The sequence below is a fragment of the Spinacia oleracea genome, chromosome 1, assembly GCF_020520425.1.
Source record: "Spinacia oleracea cultivar Varoflay chromosome 1, BTI_SOV_V1, whole genome shotgun sequence".
NCBI classification, from domain to species: domain Eukaryota; kingdom Viridiplantae; phylum Streptophyta; class Magnoliopsida; order Caryophyllales; family Amaranthaceae; genus Spinacia; species Spinacia oleracea.
In genome coordinates, this window is record NC_079487.1 from 47322909 (window position 1) to 47338242 (window position 15334).

The 15334-nt window shown below is 36.2% G+C and overlaps 2 protein-coding genes and 1 long non-coding RNA gene across 7 annotated transcripts; 1 reads left to right on the forward strand and 2 right to left on the reverse strand.

The window, feature by feature from the left end:
* The first annotated feature begins 603 nt into the window (after positions 1 to 603).
* LOC130464165 (secreted RxLR effector protein 161-like) lies at positions 604 to 1884 on the forward strand. Its single transcript, XM_056833611.1, has 2 exons — positions 604 to 1189; positions 1811 to 1884. Exons 1-2 carry the CDS (start codon positions 604 to 606, stop codon positions 1882 to 1884), a joined length of 660 nt encoding a protein of 219 aa, XP_056689589.1.
* A 3280-nt stretch (positions 1885 to 5164) lies between these two features.
* Positions 5165 to 8848, reverse strand: LOC130465860 (uncharacterized). Of its 5 annotated transcripts, none has more exons than XR_008925879.1 (4): positions 8653 to 8848; positions 6660 to 6850; positions 6026 to 6126; positions 5165 to 5441 (listed from the first exon to the last, which is right to left on the reverse strand). It is a non-coding gene; the product is annotated as an uncharacterized lncRNA (long non-coding RNA). The 5 variants fall into 5 exon arrangements; XR_008925878.1 differs by having other exon boundaries at positions 6660 to 7748; XR_008925876.1 differs by having other exon boundaries at positions 8478 to 8848.
* Positions 8849 to 12208: 3360 nt separating this feature from the next.
* Positions 12209 to 15334, reverse strand: LOC110795498 (uncharacterized). The gene is made up of 4 exons (XM_022000513.2): positions 14499 to 15334; positions 13638 to 14466; positions 13203 to 13554; positions 12209 to 13115 (listed from the first exon to the last, which is right to left on the reverse strand). The coding sequence occupies exons 1-4, from the start codon at positions 15332 to 15334 to the stop codon at positions 12964 to 12966; spliced, it is 2169 nt and encodes a 722-aa protein (XP_021856205.1). The 3' UTR covers positions 12209 to 12963.

Consider the following 15334-nt stretch of genomic DNA (forward strand, 5'->3'; position numbering starts at 1 on the left):
CTAGATGTGAAGACAGCTTTTCTGCATGGAGAGTTGGAAGAGGAGATATACATGACTCAGCCAGATGGTTTTCAGGTTCCTGGTAAGGAAGATTATGTTTGCAAGTTGAAGAAGTCCTTGTATGGACTAAAGCAGTCTCCGAGGCAGTGGTATAAGAAATTCGATAGCTATATGATAGAGATTGGCTACACTAGGAGTCCGTATGATTGTTGTGTTTACTATAACAAGGCAGCAAATGGTTCATTGATTTATCTGGTCCTGTATGTAGATTATATGTTGTTAGCTGCAGAGAACAAGTCTGATGTTCAGAAGTTGAAGGATCTCCTTAGTGCTGAGTTTGAGATGAAGGATTTGGGTGCGGCTCGGAAAATTCTGGGGATGGATATTTATCGGGATAGAAGCAAAAAGAAGCTCTTCTTATCACAGAAGGGATACATTCAGAAGATTTTGTCAAGATTTGGCATGTCTACAGCAAAGCCCATAGATACTCCTAGTGCTGCAAATGCACATCTGTCTGTTGCTTTTGCACCTAAGTCTGCTGAGGAGAAGGAGTACATGTCTTGAGTCCCCTATGCTAGTGCAGTAGGAAGCTTGATATATGCAATGGTCTGCACTAGACCTGATCTAGCACAGTCTGTTAGTATTGTTAGTAAGTTTATGGGTGAACCTGGAAAGGAGCATTGGCAAGCTGTGAAGAGGATTTTTCGGTACCTAAAAGGTACATCTGATGTTGGTCTCATTTATGGAGGTGATACAAAGTGTTTGGTGACAGGGTTTTCAGACTCTGATTATGCTGGAGATGTTGACAGTAGAAGATCTATGACTGGTTATACTTTTACTCTTGGTGGTTCATTTGTCAGTTGGAAAGATACTTTTCAACCTACGGTGACTTTGTCTACTACAGAAGCAGAGTACATGGCATTGACAGAAGCAGCAAAAGAGGGAATATGGTTGAAAGGGTTGGTCAGTGATTTGGGTCTACATCATTATCAGGCTATAGTGTACTGTGACAGTCTCAGTGCAATCTGTTTAGCTAAGGATCAAGTACATTATGAGAGGAATAAGCACATCGATGTAAGGTATCATTTTCTGAGAAGTGAGAATAGAATTAAGGTTAACAAAGTGGGTACTGCTGATAACCCAGCTGATATGTTCACCAAGCCGGTTCCACATAGCAAGTTTCAACACTGTTTGAACTTGCTAAATGTTAGGAGTTGTTGATTTCCCTTTTGAGGGCAAAATCTAAGGCAGAGGAGTTTCTGGTACATCTGGCATTATAATGGTGCATCTGGTACATCTGTTATTTGTGAGAGCATTCAAGTCAAGGTGGAGATTTGTTAGATAATGCCTTGAATCGGTCAAGCCCCTTACTTTACGGTATTTGTTATTTTGGACACGAGTTATCTGTTTTGGGCCTATTTTCTGGGCTTTTCCGCATCTGTCTAGAGAGTACTATATAAACTCTTTAGGTCATAACCTAGCCGTATTCTGTAATCTGTATTCCTCAAGATCAATAAAACTTTCCTCCCCTCTCCCTGTGGACGTAGCTAACACATTGTTAGTGAACCACGTTAAATCTCTGCGTTCTTTAATTACGTTATTTAATCTTTCTTTGCATCCGTTATAACATTATTCTTGTTGATTAATTCGTGGACTTAAAATTTAGGGGTTTTATTTAATTGGTTTAATTGATACAAACTTGAAGTATTATAGATGTTTTGTGTACACAAGGCAAGGTTCAAGGCAAGATGTGCTTCCGTTGGTTTCTTGTGATGTTGTGTGTGGTTCTTCCTTGATGACGGTGATGCAGATGATATTAATAACAGTGATACAGATGATAATGATGTAGATATTAGCCTATTAGGTGTTGATGATGATAATTGAATCTGCTGTAAAGTTTGAATTACGGGAATAATTGGGAACTTTTTCTTTTAATTTCTTATTACTTGTTTTAATTGTTCTGTTGCGTTTTAGTGCTCTTCTTTTTGTTTTTGTTTTTAATTTTTAATTTTTAATAAAATTATGACATAATATTCTGGTGGTTTTTGCCGGAAAATGAATTCGGGTTGTAATTTAAAATATATGTATAAGTTTAAGATTATAATTGACAAAACTGGAAGTTTGAGGTTGTAATTGGCAAATAGTAAACTTTATTGGGTTCTATTTGACAAATTTTCCTATTTAAAATTATGCGGAAAAAGAGGTCTTATCTTCTTTGTATTTTCCTTGCGAAAACTTTATCGCCATCACAAGATTAGAAACTTCACCAATCTATGACAGGAATAATCTATCAGGCTGAATGAAATCTAAAGACATGCATGCTCAACCATTACAAGAAATTGTACTATTAACGACGGGAAATCTCGTCGCTAAAAGCTAATAATTGTTGATTAACGACGGGATTTTCCGCCGCGAACCCGTCATAAAAGGGGGCCGTCGTTAATGGAAAATCCCGTCGTTAACCCGTCGTAAAAGACATTTGCGACGGTTGTTCCCGTCTTTGTTGGGTTGTTATACCCGTCGCCAAAACCCTTTTACGACGGGATTTTTACCCGTCGTTATTAGGTTGTCGTAAAAGATACAAATTTTTGTAGTGAACCCACCACAAGAAAAAGTGAATGTTGAGCCACAGACAGAGAATGAAGATTGTCTGTCTCTGTGTAATTAATATTACTGCGACCAAAGTGAACACAAAAATGATGAGTATTCAACTTATATGTTTGTTAACAAGCACATACCTCATCCAGAAAAGATTTATGTTTCCATGTAACTAGTACGGAGTATGTAAAAAACAAAAACAATGACTATTCGATTTAAGGGTGTGCAAACACCAATTTTATCATTAAATTCACAAAGGATTTGTTTTGTCAAGCATGAGCAGCAGGGCATGAGGATAGAAAAAGGCAAGGAAGGACTATTCACTTCAACAACAGATATTGGACAGGTAAATGCACAGTTCCATGTAACAGAAAAATCAAAGCCAGGAGTGATAGGAGGAATGAAGATTGAGGAATAATAGAGCACCAAACAGATTGAATTATGAAGAGCAGTGCCTAGAAGAAAAATTTCAGGAAATAATTTCCTAACATTTATCAGGATCACATGCATAACAATAATATGAATCAGATTATGATGAAAGAATAACCACCTTTGTAGTGTGTTCTCCCGTTTATATGCAAGCTTCGAAGATCTTAGAGCCCTAAGTGTTGCTCCTCTATATTTAGTCCACGAACACCAGTTGAACACCAACGTCTGCTAGAACAGAAGAGAAAAACTTCTCTTGCTTTTGATGGTAGTATGAACGGCGTTTTTCAAGGGAGAATGTTGGGTTTTCTTTTGTTTAAAAGTTACTGATTAACTTGTTCTACGTAAAAGTTAATATTATATCAATAATATAATATTAGAGTTTTAGGTTAATTAGGAGAGTCAAATCTCCATCCCCTTTCCCTTATGGTCGGTTCAAGGCCCACTAATGGGCTTGTTTGCTTCAGTTCAACTAATGTTGCAACGTGTGACCTCATAGGATTAATATATTTTAGTTGTAGACCCAAACAATATTGTCCTACTAATCACATTTATTCTCTAGCAAGCAGATATGATTACTAAAATAATTAACTTATTATCTTCATAATTAGTTCCTATTTATATTTAGTAATTGTCGGAAATGTCTAAGGACATAATTCCTTCAATCTCCCACTTGTCCGAAGACAAGGACACAAAGCTAAAGTCCTTAAGTCTCTTAGTGCCAAATTTGATAACACAATGTATTTCAAATTTCCGTTTCTTGATTGTTGAGTTCGAACTGTTCAAATAAAGATTAATATTTTAATCTCATTCCGCATGGCCAAGCAATTTTTCAGTTCTCGCTCATCAAGAAGCCCATACACCATTCCTATCTAATAAGAGGACTTATTCACTCTTGTATGACCATAACTCCCACTCAATTCTTAGCCCACCTGATCATTGTCTTTATAACCTCCTTTTACGACACGGCGTTTAACAACGTCAAGGTTAAAATATTGTCTCATGATTATTAAGACACACTCATGTCTAAGGAATCCACTAAACATAGACGTTTGATTCTACTTTTAGAATCTAGTTAAGTCATGTCTCAATAAATCAAGTATACATTAATATAATCAATTAAACATCTCTATGTCTCCAGAGCCCATGGAACTGCTCTATCAATTAATTACATGCTAGTCTTCACATAAATCACTTATGTCTAATTTAGTGATTTAGACTAGAGACTTTAATAAGTTGTGATTTCAGTTCACTTTATAGGACTCCATTATCAAAACGTTTTCGATAATCCTATTTGAAAACACAAGTTATTTGAACATTTTATTTAATACTAAACCAAGAAATTAAATAAGAATGAACTTTTATTATTAATCATTCAAAGCGTAATAAATGTCTTTACATTTGTAAACATGAAGTAAACAACCTAAAGCCATTCTCCCATATGCCTAAGCCCCGTAGACCTAGTATGACTCTCATGCTTAGGTTGAGCAAGCGGTTTAGTTAGAGGATCAGCCATGTTATCATCAGTATGAACCTTGCTTACTTAATTTCACATCCCCTCTTTCAAAGATCTCTCGAATAAGATATATGGAATCTCCTGAGCACATCTTTGGAATTTTGGTGTGATCTGGATTCCTTGGACAGAGAAATGGCACCATTGCTGTCACAATACAACTTAATGACATTTTCAATGCTAGAAACTACACCAAGTTCACTAATGAACTTTTTGATCCAAACAACTTCTTTTGTTGCATCATTTGCTGCAATATACGCAGCCTCTGTTGTAGAATATGCGATGATACACTAGTAGAAAAAACCTCAAGTGCTTGGGGGAAAATGCCCTCAAGTGCTGGTGATTATGCTCCCATCACTTGGAGGTGAAGCACTTGATACCCCAAGCATTTGATTGGGTTATAAATAAAACCCCAAGCACTTGATTTGTCAAGTGCTTGGGTTCTGATAAAAACCCCAAGCACTTGCGTCCAAGTTTTCATAAAAAAATATTATTTTCTCCCATTTTTTAAAATTAAATCAAGGCATAAAAATAAATCCAGATTCAAATAAAAATTTATACAATAATAAAGACTATAATGTCGATCTTGAATATAAAGTAAACTCTACTCAATAGTAATTCACAAAATTTACAAGTAAAGAATTCAATATTTAATATTGTATAACAATATAAGTTAACACAACTAACACTAACACGAGCATTTTAACAAATTATATACAGAGAGGAAACTTTCACAAGCATCTAAGTATGTAACCACAAGGATCAACTGATTTGTCCTAGCCAGTGTCGAATCATGCACACAACAAAATGGCAAGTCGAGTTTAGAACTCTTATCACAGTGAGCAGTGAGCAATATATGGGGGGCAGGCTGCTTCTCCAGAGCATATGAATGTTGCATTAGCAGCTGAAACATCACCCAACAATAAACCAAAAGGATTAAAACAAGACAGAAGCAAAGATAAGTGACACCCATGACAGCTTGAATGTTAAAAATAATACTATGACAACAATTAAGGGAACCCCATAAGTCCATAACATTACAACAGGCAGCAACAGGCAAGTACGAAATTGAAGTTTAAAGTGCAATTTCTAGCTAACATTACATAATCAAAACGAAATCAATTATACAGTACTGTAAAAGACTGATCAGAACCTGTTCAATCATTATAAAAAAAACAGAATCATCAAAGCAGAAACAACAACATACACAGAAGCAGCAAAAGCAAACAGAGCAACAACACAGAGAAAACATAGCAAAAACTCGAAAAGGATAACCGAAAGAAAAAGAAGCTTATTACGGTCTCAATACTAGTTCACTCTTCCATTAGACATTTGATCTCTTACTTGAAACATCCACAAAAGGTTTTCATAAAATATCCTTAACAGACATAATAATCCTTAAAGGCAATAAACAGTCATTTTGCTTGTTGCTGGTACAATTCTGCTACTTCTATTTAGTAAAGAGCAGGACCAGAAAGCTTACATTACCTCACTAATTGGAAGTATACTAGTATCCTTAAAGCCATGATCGTATTCTGGTCTCCAGACTCTCCACGCTGCATGAACTTAGTCCCGCGGTGTATCCTGCACTGCATACACAACACCTTCTATTGGTTTGAAGCATAGCTTAGTTTGTTCATCAGGAATCTAGAAGTACTTCAACAGAAAAATGTATATCGAACAAAGCCAGTCAAATTTTACTCATGTATAGGAGTTGTCACCTTGGAAGTCCTGAAGCAAGTTAAAGATAATTAAAATTCAAGATGGCAGGTTGACCATCCAAGCAAAACAACGTCTAGAGATAGATAATTAAAATTCATTTGAATCCAACAGAGAAACATTTATGGATAACATTTTTTTCCAAAAGGTAATTATCATTTTTGGCAAAGAAGATGCCGTATAGTAATGCCATAACTAATTGCTAAACAGGAATATAGGTGACCGCGCATGTAACATGTTGTAGAAAGTTCAAGGAAGCAATTAAGTAATGGAAAAATATGCAATAGGGCAGGAAAAGTATTTATAAAATACAACAAAGTCAACTTTGAGCTATGCAAGCCCTAAGAACTAGGGAAAGAATATTGGTTCATTGAATCTGAAAATCATTACTCAAAGAACTCACTTTGCTACAACTTGATGACGTATGTAACTATGCACTCCCTCAACATGGAACCATAATGTAGGAACATGTATGTGTTCTCATATCTGCAAAATGTAACTATGCACTCCCTCAACTCAATCATCAGGTTCTGTACGTCTTCTCTACTAAACTTCGTTGTGAAGCCATTGAAGCTCTCCTCACCAATGAATCATCTGCAACAATACTAAACAACAAGTTAAGATTCGTTATCCGTGTTTTTATGTAAACTAGCACAAGTACCGAAGAACGTAAAACAACTAATTGAAAAACACGGGTCGTCCTTATAAAATGCTAGGAGTACTACTTATTTCTTCTTTATTTTTATAGATATGGCATCATGATTCAATTTTTTTCATGTATATTCATGTTCATCAGACATTCTTGAAAGTGGTAACAATAACCATTTTTAAAATGAAAATTTCACCATATTATGTCATTATCCTAATATATGGGTGATAATACATATTGTAATAGTTGTTCCATAAAGAACTTCAACAGAATCAAAATTAAATTAGTTGTGTTTGGTTTAACTTAAAAACAAACACCAATTAAGAAAGCTAATTTATGTCAAAAGAAAAGAATCCATACCAAGGATTATTTTAAGAGGGGGAGGAGGGAAAGAATTATGTTCTAATATATCATAATATAATTTTTGTACTATCACGGCACACACAGTATCCAGCTCCAATTAATCTTCTTGTTCTCTATATAGTCATATATGCATAATTAACCAGGTTAACTTTAAAAAATTCAACTAGAATCATCCCTAACACGACAAAGCAGCGATTACACATAAAATTCAAATACAAGCATGTGATAATGGTGTGACTACTCTTGACAGAAAATGAAACGTTAATCTTCTTAGCACTTCCCTTAACTTTAATACATAACTCACCCCTGCTAGGTACGTCATTAAAAATACTTACTGTATGCTACCGGATGGACAATGCAAGTAATTTGGATTTCAATACGCAACAGTAATTATTGATAAACAAAAGCTGAAACACGCAACAATGTCACTCGAACTCAGGCTATTGATGTCAGTTAGGCGTATGTTTTTCAACTGTCATACTGCAATTTAAGGAAGATGTACTAGTTAAAATAAAATATAAAATAAGAAATATCGATTCCATATTTAGAGTTCAAGCATTGGAGCAGGTGAAATGAAGTATTAGAGAAGCATTAGCCACATAGGTTTAACATTTATTTTTCAAATCAAAGCAGGTTTAGGTACCTTGAAGAGAAGGCTATTACTAGTCCTGACAAGATGATATCCACAAATATTAGGTGTAAGGCAAACCACTACAAATTACATGATACAGGAGTAACATAATAATCTATCTAAATGAGTTGTGAAATCAAAGAGTGAAAAAATAAACACATCCAAGCAAACCTTAATTGAAAAACATCAAAAGGCAAGATACAATAATAATTCATCTAAACAATTGATGCATCGAACTATCACAAGAGAATTATCACAAAGGGTTCATAAAATTGAAATCTGGAACCAATAAAAACAACATGGAATTCACGGAGGAGTTTAATTGAACATATACCCTAAATTCTAACTGAAAATAATCAAAAGTTGCAAAAACTCAATCGAATTAATAAACCACTTCCATTTCAATGAAAAATCAACAAACATGAAACAACTGAAGCATATACCCCAAAGAATAGCGTTGAAAATAAATCCTCCATCTCAGAATAAAAAGGACAACATTCAATAAATCCGATAAAATAGACCAAAATAAACAAATCTTAAGCAAGAAAATAGGAAAAATTAAAACAAGAAATTCATACAGAGGAGTAATCTCCATTGTTGAGGAAGATAAATGAGGAGAGAGAAGAAAAATCCCTGCAATTGTTGCACCTTGGTTACATATGATGAAAGAAAAATTGGGGATTCCTATTGACGAGCTTCAACTTCAATTGCAGAACGATAACGAAATTGAGGATTGCTATTGTCGATCCTTACCCAAGAGAGGAGATGAGGCGGCTGGGGTGGCGGTGTTTTCGGTGACCTGGGTGCTGGAGAAGATGATAGTAGAGGGTAGGGTAGCAATGGCGGTGGTGAATGACGCGGGTGGTGGTGGGAAGAAGCAGGAGGGAGAAGTTCGGGGAGTTTTGGGAGAAGCTGAAAAGTTTGTAACCTAAATGAACTTGTGAAAGAAGGTTCATGTGCTTGGGGTTAATGGTAAAACCCAAGCACTTAAAAAATTTATATTCAAGTGCTTGGGTGAATAGGAAAACCCAAGCACTTGTGAAATTTTTCTAAAAGAAAAATTTAGGTGCCATCAAGTGCTTGGGGTTTTCCTAAAACCCAAGCACTTGGTTCAAAGCACTTGAGGTTTTTTCTACTAGTGATACTCTGCTTAGAACTCTTCCAGCTCACAGCTCCTCCATTGAGACAAAATATGAAACCAGATTGTGATCGAAAGTCATCTTTGTCACTCTGGAAGCTTGCATCGATGTATCCAATGACAACCAACTCATTATCTCCACTGTAAACTAAGAAATTATCCTTAGTCCTTCGCAAGTACTTAAGGATATTCTTTGCTACCATCCAGTGCTGCTCTCCTAGGTTTGACTAGTATCTGCTGCACATACTCGAAGCATATGCAATATCGGGGTCGAGTGCATACCATGGCATACATAATGGATCCTATTGCAGACGCATAAGGAACATTACTTATACGCTCGAAGGATACTGAGTCTTGCCAAGTGATATGCCCTGTTGCATGGGAATGAAACCTCTTTTGGAGTTTTCCAGCTTGAACCTTGCAAGAACCTTATCAATATAAGTCTTGGCTAAGTCCACTTTTGGATCTATCTCTATGGATCCTTATTCCCAAGATCTACTCAGCTTCGCCTAGGTCTTTCATGGAGAAACAACTTTTAAGCCATTCCTTAACTGACTCAAGCATGGTCTTGTCGTTTCCTATGAGAAGTATGTCATCCACATATAAGACCAGGAAAGCAATACTAATCCCACTCAAATTCTTGTATATACAAGATTCCTCTTCATTTCTAAGAAAGCCAAAATTTTTGACTGCCTCATCAAATATGAGGTTCCAACTTCGGGATGCTTGCTTTAGCCCATAACTAGACTTCTTAAGCTTGCAAACCTTCCTTAGAATATTTGGATCTTCAAAACCTTGTGGTTGAAGGAAATATGTCCTTCACCCAAGGTGCATTTAGTCTAATACCAAGGTTCAAATTAATTGCGAACAATTAATTCAGTAAGATCAAGTGATCGGAACAGCTAGCTGGAGCAATGCTTCCGATCAGTGAGTTCTAATGAATATTAAGCTCAAAACTTACTCTTGACTGAACCTACAAGGTCACACCAATGGCATGTAAAACATCACCGGATTAAATGAATCGAAAATTCATTTAATAGCTTTTTGGGAATTAGTTTTGGAAAACGTATTACACGATACGACCTTGCATCAAAATCGTATATCGTATCGCGAATATTCGTAAGCTGGGCGAAACGAATAAATTATATCCTATGACGGTGATTCGTCGTATACGATACGATAAATAATATCTGTAAGGTATTAGTCGCGAATACGAAGGGCATCGGAGCTGCCGGCCCGTCGAGCCAAGCACGCAAGCGTGCAAAGCCCAACGAGCCTGCGAGCTCGCGAGCAAGGCGAGCAAGCCAGCCTGCGTGTGGCACGAGCACGCAACAGCAACGGCAGCATAGCAACGACGAGCGAGCAAGGCCCATGGCCCAGCTGCTCGGCTGCGCGCTCTATGGGCTTCGGCCTGCAGCGTGTGGCTGGGCGTTGGGCTGTGCGCGGGTGTCCCTGTGTTTGGTGTGGCCGGTCAAGGCCTCTTGGTCTTGGCCGGTTACATCATTTAATACAATTAGATTATTATATTTTTCAAACAACTCAGTACATCAGTTTTCCAACCCTAAACCTAATTCTGAATATTACGTTCTTCAGTTTTCTCTTTGTGAAAACTGTTCTTCCCAAAAAGCTAAAAACTCTTGATTGATTGTCTAAGCTACGGTTATCAAGACGGATCTGATCGTGTCGGTGAACCAAGTAGAGGAACGACAAGTGGATTTCTAAGTTCGTGTTCGTTGACAGATTACTCGGGAAAACACGCTTCAAATGTAAGTTTGTTTAATTTGTGCTTTATACATGTTTCCTGGCTTTGGGGATTGTTTCCGCACATGTTATTATGTTTAACTGTATTCCCCTACAGTGGTATCACGGCCCTTATGTATTCAAAGAATGTTTTAGCATGATTTAATTGTTTTTGCTGTTGTCGAAATTTTGGGAATTTTTGTTGATTTTTCGGAATTTTTTATGAATTATTGGATTAATTGCGTAACTTGTTCTGAAATCAAAAATATTTGGTTTTTCGACTTTTTGACCCTAATCTGATTGAAAACGATTTACTAAGATCAAATCATGAGAACGGAATTGCAAAAACAGGTCTCGAAGTGGTGTTTTTGGGCGTTTTTGTTAATTTACGAATTAAAATTAAAAATGTCGGAAGGTTGTTCAATTAATTGGTCAACCTAAACAACTCGGAATTGATTGATATTTTAGCACAATGTTTCTGGGTATATTTTTTATCTATGGTAAAAATTTCAGCCTTTTCTGACAAGTATAAACCCTAATTTTGCTTTCCCCAAATTCGTAAATTTTATATCGCTAATTGATTTTTTAAATACTTTAGATCTTATTATCTTTTACCGGATCTTTATTTATCTATTTTTATTTTTCTCTTATTATCTTTTACTGAGTTTTATTTATCTTTATCTCTTATTATCTTTTATCGGGTCTTTATTTATCTATTTTTATTTTTTAATAAATCTAAAATAATATTATTGTTTGATGACATGGAAATCCTACGTCATCAAACAATAATATTATTTTAGATTTATTAAAAAATATATGTATTAGATTATACTCCCTCCGATTATACTCCCGTTCACTAAAAACACAGGTTTTAAGAAATATGATATATAGTACACGGAAAATTGGAATATAATACATTGATAATTGATGGGAAATTCTAGGTGGTGACCTCCAACTATCACAAATTCTAAATGGTAGAAATAAAAAAATCATAGTTTTAAATATGGCCCTATGTTTCTAATTTACTGATTACGGCGACCTTAATGATGATTTGTGTGGTTAAATCACGTAATTACTAACCTACCCTCAACTTTTTAAGCATTATTTAGCTAATTATTCAACTGCATTTGTAGTATGTTCGGACAAGAGGATTTCGAGAAAATATAATGTGGATTGTAATTCCTGATAATGAAATTCTACTACCTCAAAATTTTTAACAAGAACAATATACATCAAGTTGACATATTAGACTAATACTTCCCTCCATGAGAAACTGTTCACTTAGATAAGTCAGAAGTGACAAACACAATGTAATTTTCAAGTGGCAGGTCAAATAATGCAGAATCACTAAGTTTGATTCGTATGAAAAAATAATAATGAACCCTGCTGCTATCAAAAAGTAATCAGAGCATTGAATATAATCTGGTGATCCTTGTTCAAAGAAATAAGTATCAAATAAGCAATTAGAGTATCAAATTCAAAACTTAATTCTGACAAAAATGTCTTGTTCAAATACTACAGATGTTGACATATATCATTTACCAAAATCAAATTTCATTGTTCTACTTTAATTAGATAAATAAACACATGAAGAAAATATGACAAGATAACCAGCAAAAATTAACTTGAAACAAAACTAGGCATCTGTTTTTTTCTTTCTCTTGCTGACAGAAGTTGAAATAGGTTGTGATGCAGACTCCTGATTGTTCCTCTTCCTATTCCCAGCTTGAGTAGAGATGTTAGGAGTTAGCTGAGATGCATAGGCCTTATTGTTTCCCTTACCGGCACGAGTAGAGTTGCTAGGTGTTGGCTGGGATGCACATAGAGTAGCCTTCTTTTTACCCTTATCAGCATGATCAGATTGTGATGCAACTGTTTGTTTTTTTGCAAGTTACCTTTTCTCCCTTCCTGTTAACCCACCCTTACATGTTCTTGAATTGTGACCAAAGCACTTGCAATTTTTGCACTGCACAGTGGTTGATCTCTTTCCTTTCTCCTTCTCACCATCTTCCCTCCTTCTATTCCTTGATGGCCTTCCTGCGGCTCTCTTCATTATTGGAGGAAGGATTGTAGGCATATCATTCTCTGGCCACTGCTCATAATCTGGGATTGAGTTGATGTTGTTTCCATAAGCTTGCTTGTATGTTGCTACTGAATACCAACTACTTGCATAATTGTGTGGGTCATCACCTCGGGCAATAATGGCTCTCATGGAATGCCTGCATGGTAAACCACTGTTGAATTTTCACCCTAATGTTGGGACACAAATCATTGTTGTCCCAATGTTCACAATTTTGCCTTCTAGTTGCCATTCTCACCATACACACCCTCCTGATCCCTATGACAAACAAGTAAATTTTTTAATCTACACTTAAAATTAAATCCGTAAATTCACAAAATAATAACTTCACAACATAACTCATACCTTCAAGCAACGTTAGCACAGGTCTACATCTATCTGCACCCAACGTGGCATTGAAACTTTCCACAAAGTTAGTCTTATTCTCATTGGTGCATATCTTAGGATCAAATTTATGTCTTGACCATCTTGACTGGCCTCCCAGTTTGGATAGCCAAATCAAGGATAAATGATTTGTCTGTTGCAATTTCTCCATGGCTTTCTTGAAAGTGAAAGGAGAAGTTGCACTACAGGCCCTCCAAAATAAAGAATGCATAAGAGGTCCAGGAAATGGCTTTTGCCAATTTTTTACCAAGTGTTTGATACAATATCTTCTTCCTACCTGAGGCCATAATTCATTAAGTGCCACATCAATCCCCTGTGAAACAGAATAAATGAGTTAGCTTACAAATACACACGTAAAGCATATAAATAAGTCACAAATGATATAAATTGTAATACCTTTTGCCTATCAGATATTATACACCAATCATCTCCCCTTTTCCCTTCCTTCAAAATCTTCTTCAAGTGCCAAAGAAAGAATTTCCAACTGTCTGCATCCTCACCGGGAACTATTGCCCATGCAAATGGCCACAATTCATTGTTAGCATCAAGGGCAACAGTAAACAAAATTCCTCCAAAATTCCCTTTCAGATGGGCTCCATTAACTCCTACAAGACTTCTGCAACCGGCATGCAAACCATCAATTGCACCCTTGAACGATAAGAATATGCTGGAGAAGATCAATGGTCTCTCTGGTTCATTATGGTTTTTCCAAGCACAGAAGGCTGCTGACCGAGTATTAGTGATCATCACCATTTCACAGTATTTTGGAAGATAACCATATGACTCATCATATCCTCCATTAAGCTCCTTCAGTGCCCAATTCTTCATGCAATACACTGTACTAGTAGCCATTGTAATACCAAACCTTTGCCACAACAACTCATTCAAGGTCTTTCCAGAAATATCATTATTAGCCCTGATATCATTCATTAGTTTCACTCCAGCCAACTTCACATTTACTAAAGGATTCCTGTCATCTAATCCCATACAAGTATGTTCAGAATTTTGAATACTCTTTATAGCCCAAGTCGTTCCATCAGGCAACCTACTTGAGTAAATCCTCCAAGAACAATGATAATCTTTACATCTAGCTGTGAATCTAGATGGACTCGACTTATCAACAATCAAAGAAAATCCGGATTGGATACAATAGTCTCTCAGCACCCCTTTGAAATGTTCCTTGTCAGTAAGATCATCCAAGGCTTGATTACTATGTTCCCAAATTCTTCATCAATATACATATCACCATTTTGGTACAACTTATTAAAATAAGCTACATCATCACCATCATTCTCAAAGCAAGGGTCTTCATATGGATCATATTCATCATGAATCATAGGCATATTCATCTGATCATCCTCTCCCTCCATAATATCATCATCATCATCTACTTCCGAGGCATCATCCATATCATCCATATCATCCTCAATCTTCTTTTTATTATTTCCCTTTTTCTTTTTTTGAGATTGAACGACGCTACTTTCACCAACTTCAGTAGTAGTAATGGGTTGGGAAAAACTGAGTAAAGGTTCAGTAATAGGTTGGGATAAATTGATTACAGGTTCAATAATAGCTTGGGATAAACTGATTACAAGTTCAATAATGGGCTCAACAGTTGGCTGAGATGGCTGAGATAAATTGATAACTAGACTAGGTGTGACTCTAGGTATCATTAACCCCTTCCTAACGGCAGTGGTTCTAGGTATCTTCTGCAGAACCATGCTTGCTTTGTTTGCAGTACACATTGGGACATTTGGTGCATTAGAGAAAGTAGAACTTGGCTCAGTATTCCTTGTAGTGGATGGTGGTGGAACAATAGGTGCATTTGAAAAGGTTCCAACGGGCTGATTTATCCTCACACTTCTTCTAGGGACAAAAGGCTTACCCTTGCCAACTTTTTCTTTAGCCAAAACTTTAATAGGAGACACTTCATGAGACATTTGTAGGTCTGTCCATGTCCACTCACAAGCATGGTTGAGTGCATCATCTTTAAATTCATATCCTGGACAATCACTAGTTTCTCTCTCTGTAGGGATAGGGCTTTTTGATATCACAAATTCCATTTTCTTAGGTGGGTTACAAGTAACTTCCAT

Coding starts and splice junctions, on each gene's coding strand:
- LOC130464165 (XM_056833611.1), top strand. CDS start 604: ATGGTCTGCACTAGACCTGATCTAGCACAGTCTGTTAGTATTGTTAGT. Junction 1,190..1,810: donor ACATAGCAAGTTTCAACACT/GTTTGAACTTGC, acceptor ACGGTGATGCAG/ATGATATTAATAACAGTGAT.
- LOC110795498 (XM_022000513.2), bottom strand. CDS start 15,334: ATGGAAGTTACTTGTAACCCACCTAAGAAAATGGAATTTGTGATATCA. Junction 14,467..14,498: donor GTAGCTTATTTTAATAAGTT/GTACCAAAATGG, acceptor ATATTGATGAAG/AATTTGGGAACATAGTAATC. Junction 13,116..13,202: donor TGTGCTAACGTTGCTTGAAG/GTATGAGTTATG, acceptor TGTTTGTCATAG/GGATCAGGAGGGTGTGTATG.